The sequence below is a fragment of the Typopeltis vanoorti genome, chromosome 10 (assembly GCF_054136105.1).
Source record: "Typopeltis vanoorti isolate ZY-2024b chromosome 10, IOZ_Tvanoo_1.0, whole genome shotgun sequence".
NCBI classification, from domain to species: domain Eukaryota; kingdom Metazoa; phylum Arthropoda; class Arachnida; order Uropygi; family Thelyphonidae; genus Typopeltis; species Typopeltis vanoorti.
The window spans coordinates 100376193-100389197 of NC_143558.1; the positions used below are offsets into that span (position 1 = coordinate 100376193).

Sequence of the window (13005 nt, forward strand, 5' to 3'; positions counted from 1 at the left end):
ACAATTAAATATGCCCCCTGATGGATTATAAGACAACCATATAAGAAAATCCCCAATTGCTATTTTCTTATTACATGAGAAACATTAATGCAAAACGATTACATAATAATATTAATTAAACGTTTGCTCTAAGGGGATATCGCAGAATAAAACTGTTTTTAAGCTCTTCTAAATTTAAATTAAGCTATGTCCGCCTCCATCGATATAATTGCTAGACCAATCAATTCTTTCTTGGGTCATTGCTGTTCGCAAATAATTTTAATCAGTTTAGTTAAGTTTGGAAAAATTTCTTTCCGAACTTGCTACGCTAACAGGAATTGTTAACAATATCCTTAGGGTGGTGGTTACGTTGGGATAAATTTCCACAAGATTTTGATTATATATATATGATAAAATTTAGTGAGGACCACTTTTCCCTTGTATTATTTTTGAGAGAATTTTTAATTCTTCAAATAAATCTATTGCATCTACATCAAATGTGAAATATCTTATGGAACGCCCTTATTAAGTGGGCGCTGCAAGATAGGCTGCCTCTATGCTACACCCTGTCGACGGTACTGTTGCTAAGCATTAAAGAGGTAAATTTCATCAGAGTGATGAATAAATTATTGGTATTAAATCACAATTTCAGATAAAAATCTTAATTTATAAATTCAATTAAAGATAGCATTAAACTAATAAGAATTAAAGGTCTCAATTAAAAAAAAAATGTTATTTTTACGGCTATTATAGCCTGGTTTTGTTTAGGAGTGTCCCTTATTTTAAATACACTGGCTTTTTATGCGAGAAAAAAATTTTAGGGCATTATAAGTGTATTTTAAAGGAAATTATAGCAGAATAATTGAGGAAAATTTTGTACATACCTTGTTTAGATGCTAGGACGATGACTTCATTCTATATATTTATGCTGTTAAAGGGGAGAGGGGAAGAGAAACGTGGGGGGAGTCGGAAGGTGGGAAAAATAATTTTGAAAAGCCGGGTTTTTCTAAAATTATATATATATATATATATATATATATATATATATATATATATATATATATATATAAAACCCGGCTTTTCAAAAATAATTTTGAAAAGCCGGGTTTTTCTAAAATTATATATATATATATATATATATATATATCTTCTGAATTAATCTTATAGAAACCCTTCAGTAATTTGAATGTCTCAATCATATCTCCCCTCCTCTGCCTATCAACCAATTTCTGCAACCCACAAATCCTCAACCTGTTCTCATAAGGTTCATTCCACGGACCTGCTATCATCTTGGTCACTCACCTCTGGATCCTCTCCATCTCCTCCCCATCAAGAAGAAACGTAGGTGACCAAATCTGGGCACAGTAGTCCAGATATGAAGTCTTATCAAAGCTCTGTACAGAAGAACAATAACTTGCTTGTCTCTGCTCATCAAAGTATTTTTCAGCAACCAAGTGGTTTGAGCTAATTTAGCCATTTTTGCAATGTGTCCCCTAAACTTCATCTCCCTATCCACCAACACTCCAAAGTCCCTGGCCTCATCAATCTCCTGGAGTACAGTTCCACCAATGTGATATATTGCTGCTAATCTTTTCACCCCAAAATGTATAACCTTACATTTTGCCACATTAAACTGACATCCATTCTCCTTAGCCCAGACCTCCAATCTATCCAAATCATCCTGCAAAATTTTGACGTCATCTGCATTCACTATTGCACTACCCAACTTCGCATCATCCGCAAACAAATGAACTGTTCCTCTCAGATCATTTCCTATATCATTTATGAACAAATTAAACAGCAGTGGTCCAAGAACAGATCCTTGTGGCACACCACTAGTCACAGGCCGTCTTGTGGATTCTACTCCGGAGTAAACCACTCTCTGATATCTCTCCGTCAACCACCCTCCTATCCATCTCACCAACCCTATGTCCATTCCCATATGCTGCAATTTACTGATTAGAATTCCATGTGGAATCCTGTCAAAGGCCTTGGCAAGGTCCAGCAGAATCACCGTAAGCCCATTTACCCTTATCCAGTTCAGCCGTCACTGTGTTATAATACGTGAGCAAGTTACTGAGGCATGACCTACCCTTCACAAAACCATGCTGTCCCTGATACAGTATCCCATTTTCTTCTATCCAATCTTGTATTTTCCTCTTAACTATTTTCTCTAAGACCTTGACAATGATTCCTGATATGCTAATCGGTCGGTAATTTACAACAGCAGTCTTGGAACCACCTTTATGCAGTGGAACTATTTTCCCCTCTTTCCACCCGCTCGGGACTAACCCAGACCCGAGACTCAAATTAAACAAAATGGTCAAGGGTACTGACAATTCTTTAGCTGCTTCTCGTACAACACGAGCTGGTATACCATCCAATCCCACAGATGTATTGACATTGAGGTTATGCAATAGACTACTCACCTCCACTTCATTAACCACAATTCCCGTATAATCTACTGGTTTATTCGTTTCTGCAATGTCACCACCTGGATGATATACTTTTGCAAAGTGCTCACTCAGTAACTCAACTATCTCAACTGATTCAGTTACCTCCCTACCATCGGCATTCTTTAAAATCAATCTGCCATGTACATTTTTCCTTTTACTTGCTACATATCTAAAAAACTGTTTAGGATTCTCTTTAGCCTGCATGGCCAATGTTCTTTCGTAATCCTTTTTTGCTTTTCTTACCACACTCGTCACCCTTCTGGCCTGCGCTTTATACCGTTCATGTGCCTGCCGGTCACCCTTCTCCTTAAATTTCCTCCATAGTTGTTTCTTTTTTTGCAAGTCAAGCTTAATGGTGTTATTCATCCATTTAACCCCTACTTGATTTATTATTCGGACTCTAGGTATACAGTCAGCCATTGCTTCATGCAAGCACTTCTTAACTACCTCCCATGCACTATCATCTTGGTCCTTGCAAGAACTTCTAGTCCTTGCAGTTGTACATGCCATGGCACTGAACCAATCAAACTCCTAAGCTTGTCATACTTTCCAGCCCGATAATTCCACATGTACCCTGTCTTAATTGAAAATTCTACACCTTTAGCCACCTCCCAAGTTAAGACCCTATGATCATGCTCACCGATTGGTGGCAATGTGGTCATATTTGTTACAGCCAAATCCTCAGATGTAATTACTAGGTCAAGCACTCTCTGACCCCTAGTATTTTCCATTACATGCTGTCGCAGATAGTTATCCCTTAATAACTGCATAAAATCTATTTCCTTCCTCCCGTGTGTCCTCTCCTCACTCCAATCAATGCGACCATAGTTGAAATCTCCCACAATAATCACCCTCCTTCCACCCATTTCTTCTGTTTGCTTGTGCATACTGTCACCACCATCTTTTCCATCACCTGGTCTATAGCAGCACCCAATTGTATATTTAGTTCTGCTAGCCACAATCTCACACCAAATGGCCTCAAATGTGCTCTTTTCTCTATCCTGCAATTCAACTTCTATTCTCCTTGGCTGGAGCTCATCAGCTATCATCAACAATACTCCTCCCCCCATTCTCTCTGTCATTCCTGAACACACTATACCCATCACATTCAATCCCACTAGTTATATCATCTACAGTCAGCCATGTTTCACTAATACCTATAACCTGTGGTCTGGAAGTGCCAACCATGGCCAAAAACTCTTCCTTCTTGTTCCTAATACTCCTAGCATTAGTGTACATGAATTTAAAACCCCCATTAGCCCCAACCCTACCTTGATGCCTTATATTAACTATCCCACTCAGATTTGTTGTCCTTATTTGCTCTGGCATATTATATTCATTCTTACATTCAACTGCCTCCATAAGGACTGTATCTCTACTCCCCCCGCCCTAACAAATCTAGTTTCCCTGAATTTGCACATCCACTACATTCAGCAATACTTTCTCAAGTCTTCTTACACCATAACCGTTCAAGTGCAAGCCATCCATCTTATATAGATCCTTTCGCCCATCAAACTCGCTCCACACATCCACAAATTCCACACCACTCGTCATACATAACCCACGCATAAAGTCATTTGCAATTATAGCCCTCCTTTTAAACCTTTCACTGTCATACCATGGCAAAAGACTAATCATTCTAACTCTTATATATAATAGATAATGATAATAATCTTGCTATTGCATTAATAATAGCAACAATGTGCATTACTGCTTTATGGGGCAGGCATTTGATTAAGTTAAAAATCCCATTTGGTGCAGGTGCCTTCCTATTAAGTTTGGTGATTTCATCTAAATCGGCACACGATGTTGGTTGGATGGAGTTTATGTACTCTGTGCATTTCAGCATTTGTATCCAGGCATGTCCTTTACTGATTAAGTCTAGATCCATATGGATGTAGTTAAAGCAACACTTCTCTAGGCTGTCAACAAAAGCTTTAACTTTGACTATGTCATAGTAAACCAGACAACATTCACCATAGATTGGTGGGAGGTAGTTCATGATCTGTGCGTTGAACTTTGGTTATTTTCTTGACCATCTGGTCTTCTGTTATCAAGGACTGATGTATTGTCTCCCATTGTTGATTTTGATAGTTTTTATGCACATATCGATTATCCTTTTGTACAGTTGAGTGCTTGTCAGTGATCTGGGAACCAGCATTCTGTGGTATTGACTACTGACTATTTCTTTCACTGATCAGGTTTTTAATTTCACCTGTAAGACAGTTTATTCATGCCACATGTGCATTGGCAGCTGTTAATGCAGTTATCTGTTTTTCTAAGATCGAAATTGAGTCTTTTTTTTTTTTCAACTTTGAGTTGATGGTTGAAATGAACCAGCAGATTAGTATAGAATTAGGATTATTGTCTAGTGCAGTGCTTCCCAAACTTCTGGATGTCAGGGCCCCCTTTGCAAAAATTAAAATGTTTGACGGCCCCTTGAAAAAAAAATCGTAATAGAGAGATATAATATTTATTGTATTTATATTCAATACAAAACATACACAGTGAATATTGCAAAAATCAAATGCATATATTACATTTTTTGCCTCTTACCGTTTGGTTTTGAAGACGATGCAGGCTGTTCTGGTAAAATATGAAATACTGTCTTTTTTTTGAGTCTGCTTCTTCTGATTGTTCGCAGGATTTTTTTTTTTATTTTTTTATCAGCCACTTATCCATCTCAGGGTTAAATTTTTTAAACGTAGAATAGATCAAATAATATCGCCACTTACCGATACTGGCACACCACAGACTGATAACATGAAATTAGTGAATATTACCTGAATAAGAGAATCCCCAGACCAGGAACATTTTTCTCTTTTGTGACTTTTCTCCCTTTATGGTAATTAAGCCTAACGTGAAACAGACAGCAAAGGCAGGTTATTAAAACATGCATATGATTGGTGCGGTATTAACAAAAGAGCCTGCAACCGAAAGATAAAAGCATAGCACTTTTCACATTTCAACAGACAATTGAGTTGAAATGCTAACTCTCTTCAACCGAATTCCATATGTGAAACTGCCATAACATTCATTATATATATATTACTTAGTTTTAACACTTTTGCGAATTTTAACATGTTCGGTTGAATTTTATTGCTGCCTTGGGAAATTGAACTCGCACACATCTAATTAATAACAATAGTTTTTAGTTAGATACTGTTTTTGCCCATGCAACATATGGTTTGTTTCAGTCTATACAGCATAGTTTCTGTATGAGGGGACATGTGATTCATTAGTGTTTTTATCCCAGTTATCTCTAATTGCACTATTTGAAAGTTTATTTTTCACTTGGTTAGAATATAATAAATTTAAATTTAGTTTAATCCTTTATCCAAGTGTGAGCAAACAAGTTTGTGCCTGAAATTATCTTCAGGACTGAGGTAAGGTGGTACACACCAGGGCAACTCGTTGCAAAGGTGGAGCAAGCTGCCAATACTCCTGTCTCAGTATCTCCTATAATGCAAAACACATCTCCTTGCAGATATGTCTAATATTATGCATTAAGGGAAGGGCCACTACCCAGACTAGTTTCGACCTTTATTGAGGTCTCTTCAGTGGGAGCCAGGCCCAAGCTGAGATACCAGGCAGAAGCATTCGCAGGTCATCTCTACCTATAGAAGTTGCCAAATGGTGTGCCACCCATTTTTAATAAATTACTCTGGATTTAGAGAAAGATGTTGAAAGTTTATTTTTCACTTGGTTAGAATATAATAAATTTAGTTTAATCCTTTATCCAAGTGTGATCCTAAATCCAGAGTAATTTATTAAAAAAAAAAAATTTATAAAAAAAAATAACATTTGAATAGAAAAATATATACACATTTTATTGAAAAGAATTAGTAAAGCACTTTTTAGAGGGAACTTGGACTCGAATATTATGGGAGAAAAAAATCATAACTTTGAAAACAAGAACTAAATCTTGAAGACTCGGTGAAAAACTCTGAAAAAAAAATGTATATTCAGTTAGAAAAGTATATGAAGTTATTTGCAAGGATAGAAAAATATTAACTTCTTGGTGGATTCAAGAAATTAAGATCCTGAAAAATCAATCATGGTGAAAGTTGCTTAGCAACTGCCTTGAAGAGAATATAAAGAAAAAAACTAGAAAGTGATTATCTAAAAGTAAACTAAACAAAAAAAAATCTAAGACTGGTAAAAACTATAGAAGATAAATATCAAGGTGACTATGAACTACAGATTCTTGCAGAAAACTTAGAAATGGGAGAAAGTGTGCTATAAAAGGAATTAGAAATGCTAAAGGTGACAAACTTTAGGTAGAATTTAGATGTCTAGAATAATTACGCTGAAGGAGTATATTGATGATAGAACAAAATGGTGTATTCAAGAGCAAACCACTTGGGAACGCATACCAACACTTGAGGTAGGAAAAAAGCTATCAAAACACATGGAAAGGCAGCTGGAGTAAATGATATTTGACCAGAAATGGAGATATGAAAGTTGTACACTGGCTGTATTGCATAATTCAGATGGTTTATCAGGTCTAATTTCAGATAATTGTTGTAGCACTGCCATATTAGTCATCTACAAGAAACTGAATGTGAGAATTTCTCTACTGAATGTTTGTTCCAGGTAAGATTTATGGAATCATACTTAAGGAACTAAGAAAATCTTTGAGAAGAGCAAGTTTGGTTCAGGGCAAATAGATTGTTAGGATCAGATTTTTACTTCATAAACAGTCAAAAATCATGAGTATATAGCAATCTGTATCTAATTTTTGTAGATCTGGCAAAGGCATACAAGATGCTAAGCGAAAAGCTGTTCAAAACAACAATTATATTGTGTAAACAAAACTATACAGTCAGTTTAAGTTGGAAATCAGCTGTTGAAATTGTAGATGCAGGAAGATGATGTAGAATTAGGTACAACATGAGTTTTTGAGTTATTCATCTAATACATATATTGTGTGTTTATTTATTTTTTATGTAACTCACATCCATGAATGTTGTAAATTTATAGTACAATATGCTATAGGTTTTTAAATGGAATAGAGCTCTCATATTGCAAATCTCTAAGAATAGAAATAAAAAAAAAATTGAGAATTGCAACAGAATTTCCCTATTACACCTCATAGGGAAATTCTTTTGTGAAATCTTGTGCTATGGGTAGGGTAAGGTAGAGATGACCTGCTAATGCTTCTGCCTGGTATCTCCACTTAGGCCTGGCTCCCACTGAAGAGACCTCAATAAAGGTCGAAACTAGTCTGGGTTGTGGCCCTTCCTTTAATGCATAACATTAGACATATCCGCAAGGAGATGTATTTTGCATTATGGGAGATACTGAGATAGGAGTGTTGGTAGCTTGCTCCATCTTTGCAAGGAGTGCTCTGGTGTTGTACCACCTTACCCCAGTCCTGAAGATACTTTCAGGTGCAAACTTTGTTTGCTCACACTTGGATAAAGGATTAAACTAAATTTATTATTCTATTTTTAATATTTTGGTATTTTATTTTTTTTTACATAATCTGGAAGTCCTGCTCTAGGACCAAGCCAGTGAGGCAATAGTCTCAACACTTATTCCAGGATAGCATGAAAACAACCTAAAGGAAGACAAATTTAATATCTGAAGTACTGAAAAAAGCAGATTAATATGAAAGGGTATTTCTGCTAGAAAGTAATGATAATATTGGTTCTCAATTAGGAAATCCAGTTAACTTATGCTACAAGTTGTTGTATTTTCATGAGCTCTTCATCTCTGAAGGGCTTCTAGAATTAGAATTGTAAAATAATGGCTATTTTGATTTCATGTTTTCTGCGATACTTATAATTATTCCACTTTAAGAAGAGAAGGTAATTTTCATCATACAAATGTATAAATTTTTTTCTTTGCAGGTTTAAGGTCAACTTACAGCGTGGGGCGGATCCCGAGACTGCGGACATCTACTTCCACTTCAATCCCCGGTTTGGAGAGGATGTTTTGGTTATACGAAACGCCCGTTCCCACGACGAGTGGGGTGAGGAGGAGAGGGATGGAGATTTCCCGTTCTCCAGTGCTTCCCCTTTCTTACTGGTTATCACGGCCTACATGGACACCTACGATGTAAGAAAATATACCATTAATGTCAAAGGTGTAACAGTTTTTATGTCCTATAACACATCTCATGCATGAAGTTTTCTTCCAGTGCAGTATTAGAAGCATGATTACAAAGGGTATTTTATCTGCAATTTGTATTAAACTATTTTATGATTGTATAACCTGCTTGGAAGTTTATGTTATGAATTATTTGAATATTGTCAATTTCAACAGATTTGGAAAATATCCGTCAAACTCAAAGTTTTGATAATTTTGAGAACAAATATTTAAAAAAAAACTTCGTGGTGCCTACTTATTGCAGAATGTACTCCTCAACCTTATTTAGTAATAATTCCAGAGGGAAAGAATAAATACTTCAAGACTAGATTAATGATATTAAAGACATTAATGATGCTCATAAAGATAAATGGCTAGCTCATATCAGTGTACTCTCCTTTAAGATTTAAGTTTTGACTCTTACATATTTCAGAGATATTCACAGGAAGGTTTTGTCTCCTTCTAATCGAAGGTTTGTCAACTTGTAGAATCTTATCCACATTCTGGTTCAAGTCAATACTGAAAATTGTCATCTTCACCAGTTTGTTAATCAGTTGTCCATGGTAGTTACAGGCTACAAATAGTATAAGTAGACTTGCCTTCACCTTATTTTGTGAGAATTCCCAGTAATGTGGCAAACAGTTAAGCCTTGGATTTTTTGTAGTGCATTTTTTTAATATTAATACAGCCTGACATAGAAAATAACTTTTTTACTCTTCAGTAATGTAAAAATTAAACATAATACCTAATAAAAAATGTACAAATTTTATTTTTTTAAAGGGAATAGATATATTCAAAAAGAAAAAATCCTTTACAACAAAGGAGGAATATTACAAAATACTGGTTTGCTACCATTCAGCAGTAATGCATATCTTTAAAAAAAAAAAATGCAAGGCATGATTTGAAAAAACTTGGAAATGGAATTAGAGCAACCATCTACAGAGAAAACAGATTGCTACTTTTCTTATTTTCTTAGGCATCTCCATGGAGTTGTTTATTGCAATGAGGCCTGCACTAATCATGATTTGTCTACTTATCATAACTTTTCTTGAATTCATTCACTGAGTATTCAAACCATCTCTGGTAACCCATTCACCATTCTCCAAGCAAAAATCTAGGCCTAACATCCTTTCTAACCACACTTTTGCACAATTTCAAGGGCTCTTATTCTCTCCTTTCCTACCAGGTATATATTTGGAAAAAAGTCTGGAGTCAGTCCTGTAAAATCCCTTTAATAACATTTGTTGTTACCATCACATCCCCCCCCTCCCTTTATTATTATTCAGGCCTCCATGGAGTCAAGAAACTCATCATGGGAGGTCCTTCTTAAGAAATAGTATCATACCACTCCTTGAACTCACTGACTGTTCTTGCTCTCACCACTCTATCAGGCAATGCATTCCATGGTTCCACCACCCTCCACGCAAAGAAATCGCTTCTCAGTATCTTGCTTACAGCTTCCTTTCGTAACTTCCAGGGATGGCCCCTTGTCATCACTCCTTCCCACTGCTCCACCAAGTGAAAGAACTCCCCATTGTCTACCCTGTAACTGCCTCTCCATATTTTAAAATTTTCGATCATATTACCTCTCCTCCTATCCACCAAACTCTGCAGTCCACATTCCCTCAGCCAATCCTCATAACTAACATTGTACAGTCCTGAAATCATCTTTGTTATCTGCCTCTGCACCCTTTCCACAGTTAATTTATCCCCTTCAAATCCTGGGGACCAAATTTGAGAACAGTAGTCTAAGTGTGATCTGATCAGGATCTTATACAAAAGAATAACTCTTCTATCTCTTCAGGTCCCTTTTTTTTAAATATTTTTTTTGCTTATCTGCTTTGTAGCAGCAGACCTTCAAATCAATCTAGTATTCCATAGACCTGCCACAATCTTCATTGGTTGCACATAGATCCCCTCTGCCAATTCTTCATCTACAATGGAATCCACGCAATCACGTGTGCTCAGTAGTCTACTTATGGTCTTATAACCTTCCTGTTCTTGATTGTTAGTGTGTTTAACAATTAAGTAATCTGATGAATTGTGGCTGCATTTGCCATATGCCCTCTAAAAACTTCAACAACCAAATCCCTAGCTTCATCAGTTTCCTGCGGTTCAGTAAAATTAGTATAGTACACAACTTGATCTCTTTATCCCAAAGTTCATGACCTTACACTTGGCTATATTAAACTGGCAGCCTCTGTCCATACTACCAGTCTTTAAGCCTAGAGTCTTCCTGCAGGATCACTACATTATCTTCATTGTATCATGTTTCCTAGCTTTTCCTCATCAGCACACAGCTGAATATTTCCTGTATATCTTACGCAGCCAAAGAAAAATTATACGGTTTTCAACTTAATAATTTTTTTGGAACTTTCAATTTTTTTTTTCTTTAGGTATGAAATAAGGATGGATCTTTAATATATTCCCTACTTCTATTCATTTTATCACTGAGATTTTTATTACTATTACACAGCAACTGAGAGTTCTTATAGAAAAAATATATATACAGCTGTGATGTCAGATTGCTTTGGTATTGAATGTGAGGGTTCTTGTCTTTAAAGTTTCTTCCTGGTCTCTGATGAGAACCAACCAGTTCAAAACAGATATCAGTGAAATGTTTGGCAGAAGCATTAATAAGACTATATAGATGCTGGGCAGTGCTCATATCTTGAAAACATAGGTGCAAGCTAAGGCAATTCAGTTGTCAAGGATTGCATTCTCATAAGCTCTGGTTAATTTTTCGAAAATTTTGTAATTTTATTTTTCTTCAGCTTATGTATGTGAATTAATTTCCTGGGAATAAATGGGGATAATTTATTAAATCTTAAATCTGTCCTAAATTGCATAATGGGAGATTAAAAAAAAAAAAAAAAAAAAAAAAAAAAAAAAAAAAAAAAATCCATACACACCTAACCAGTTGTGTGTGTATACCACCTAACAAACCTTGGTTATTGAGGTTTACATTTAGATATAGATCATTATGCAGTTATTTTTATTTATTTATTCATATGGAGTTTCCTCCCTTTTCTCCCCTATCCCTATTGGGGTGAGTTGAGCCCCCCCCCCTCATGGGGTTAAGTATTTATGGCTGTAGATCTGTATGTTCAGGGGGCCGGTTTGCCTGCTTGTGGGATGAAAAACCCCAGATAAACTGGGAGAAACCCTGCTGTCCACGCCCATGACCGGCTATGGCTGAGGAAGATCCTTAAGCTCCTCACGTTGGCGACGGTAATCGAACCCAGGACACTCCTTCCCCATGCATATGGTTGCGAAGCACATAGCCACTAGGCTAACGTGCAGTTATTGGAAACATGTCAATATCCCAAAATCGCTGAAGATGAAGACAAAAAAAAAAGCAAATATAAAATGCATTTAAAATGGTTACAATAAGAAAATATTAGAAAACTGTACCAAAGAAAATTAAAGATGATAATTTAATAGCAGTAAAAAAAAACAAAAAAAAAAAAACATATTAAACTAAATGGAAGAATATGTACAGCATAATAAAGAAAATGGCCAATCATATTAGAAAAAGAAAATGGCACAGGAAAAAGGCTTCAGAAATTGGAAAAAAAAATTAAGAGCTACTCCATACAGTCCTTTTAACTCAAGGACAGCTCTAAACATCATGCCAACCACTATCCAACATTTGCATAGTAACATACTTTGCTAACTCATTCATAATCATGGTACCCACAAAAAACTCCCCTAACCTATTCCATTCATTCGCCACTCTTCTGAGGCGAATTCTCTATGCTTGCTGCGCAAGCTCATTACTTGAGAAGTAATATTTATTTGTTAATAAATGCATGCATTCCATTTAGGCTTTTATTTTTGCAGAGAGAAAACGTCTTAAGCTTGCACGGCAATAATTGAGCTTTGCGTTGTGTATATTGAAGGCCGATGCTTGCTCATCCAGTCAAAGCTACCTTGGCTTGCTCGGTTGTCAGAGCTTCCAGGTCCTCGCTGCAGCACTGATTTCATGCACACGCATAGCCATTTCTGCTCCCTTCACATCGTCTATAACACAGGTCATATACAGTCAAAGTAGCTCTAGCTTCAGCCAGCCTTTACAAGTGTGAGTGTTGCTTGGGAAAATTAAGTTACAACCAACTTTTTATGACTATGTTATTGACCAGTTCATAAAGAACTGTAGGATAGAACTTGTATTCAAGTAGCTAAATTGAAAAAGATACAAATACATTTCTTTTACAAATGATATTCTATGATTAAATGTACATACATTTCTAAATATATACTTTTAAATGGTCAGTAATTTATTATTCTGCTAATCAGACTTTAATCACACCTCTCACTCCCTGAATGATAACAAGAGCAAGCTTCAATTTCAAGACCAGCATTTGCCCCTGCCACTCTCGAAACAAAAATCTAGTCCTGATACTCCTGTTAACTACACTTGTTCAATTTCCAAGGATGAGCCCTAGTTCTCCCCACCCACCAGACCTATCCTGAA

At 36.1% G+C, this 13005-nt stretch overlaps 1 protein-coding gene across 2 annotated transcripts in view; it reads left to right on the forward strand.

Annotated features, from left to right (window-relative positions):
• Positions 1–13005, forward strand: part of LOC150102630 (32 kDa beta-galactoside-binding lectin-like) — a 135917-nt gene that overhangs the window by 42017 nt on the left and 80895 nt on the right. For both annotated transcript variants that reach the window (XM_090399794.1, XM_090399795.1), the window contains exon 3: positions 8291–8498. In XM_090399794.1, coding sequence (XP_090255920.1) covers positions 8291–8498 — 208 coding nt within the window. The remainder of the gene's footprint in view (positions 1–8290; positions 8499–13005) is intronic.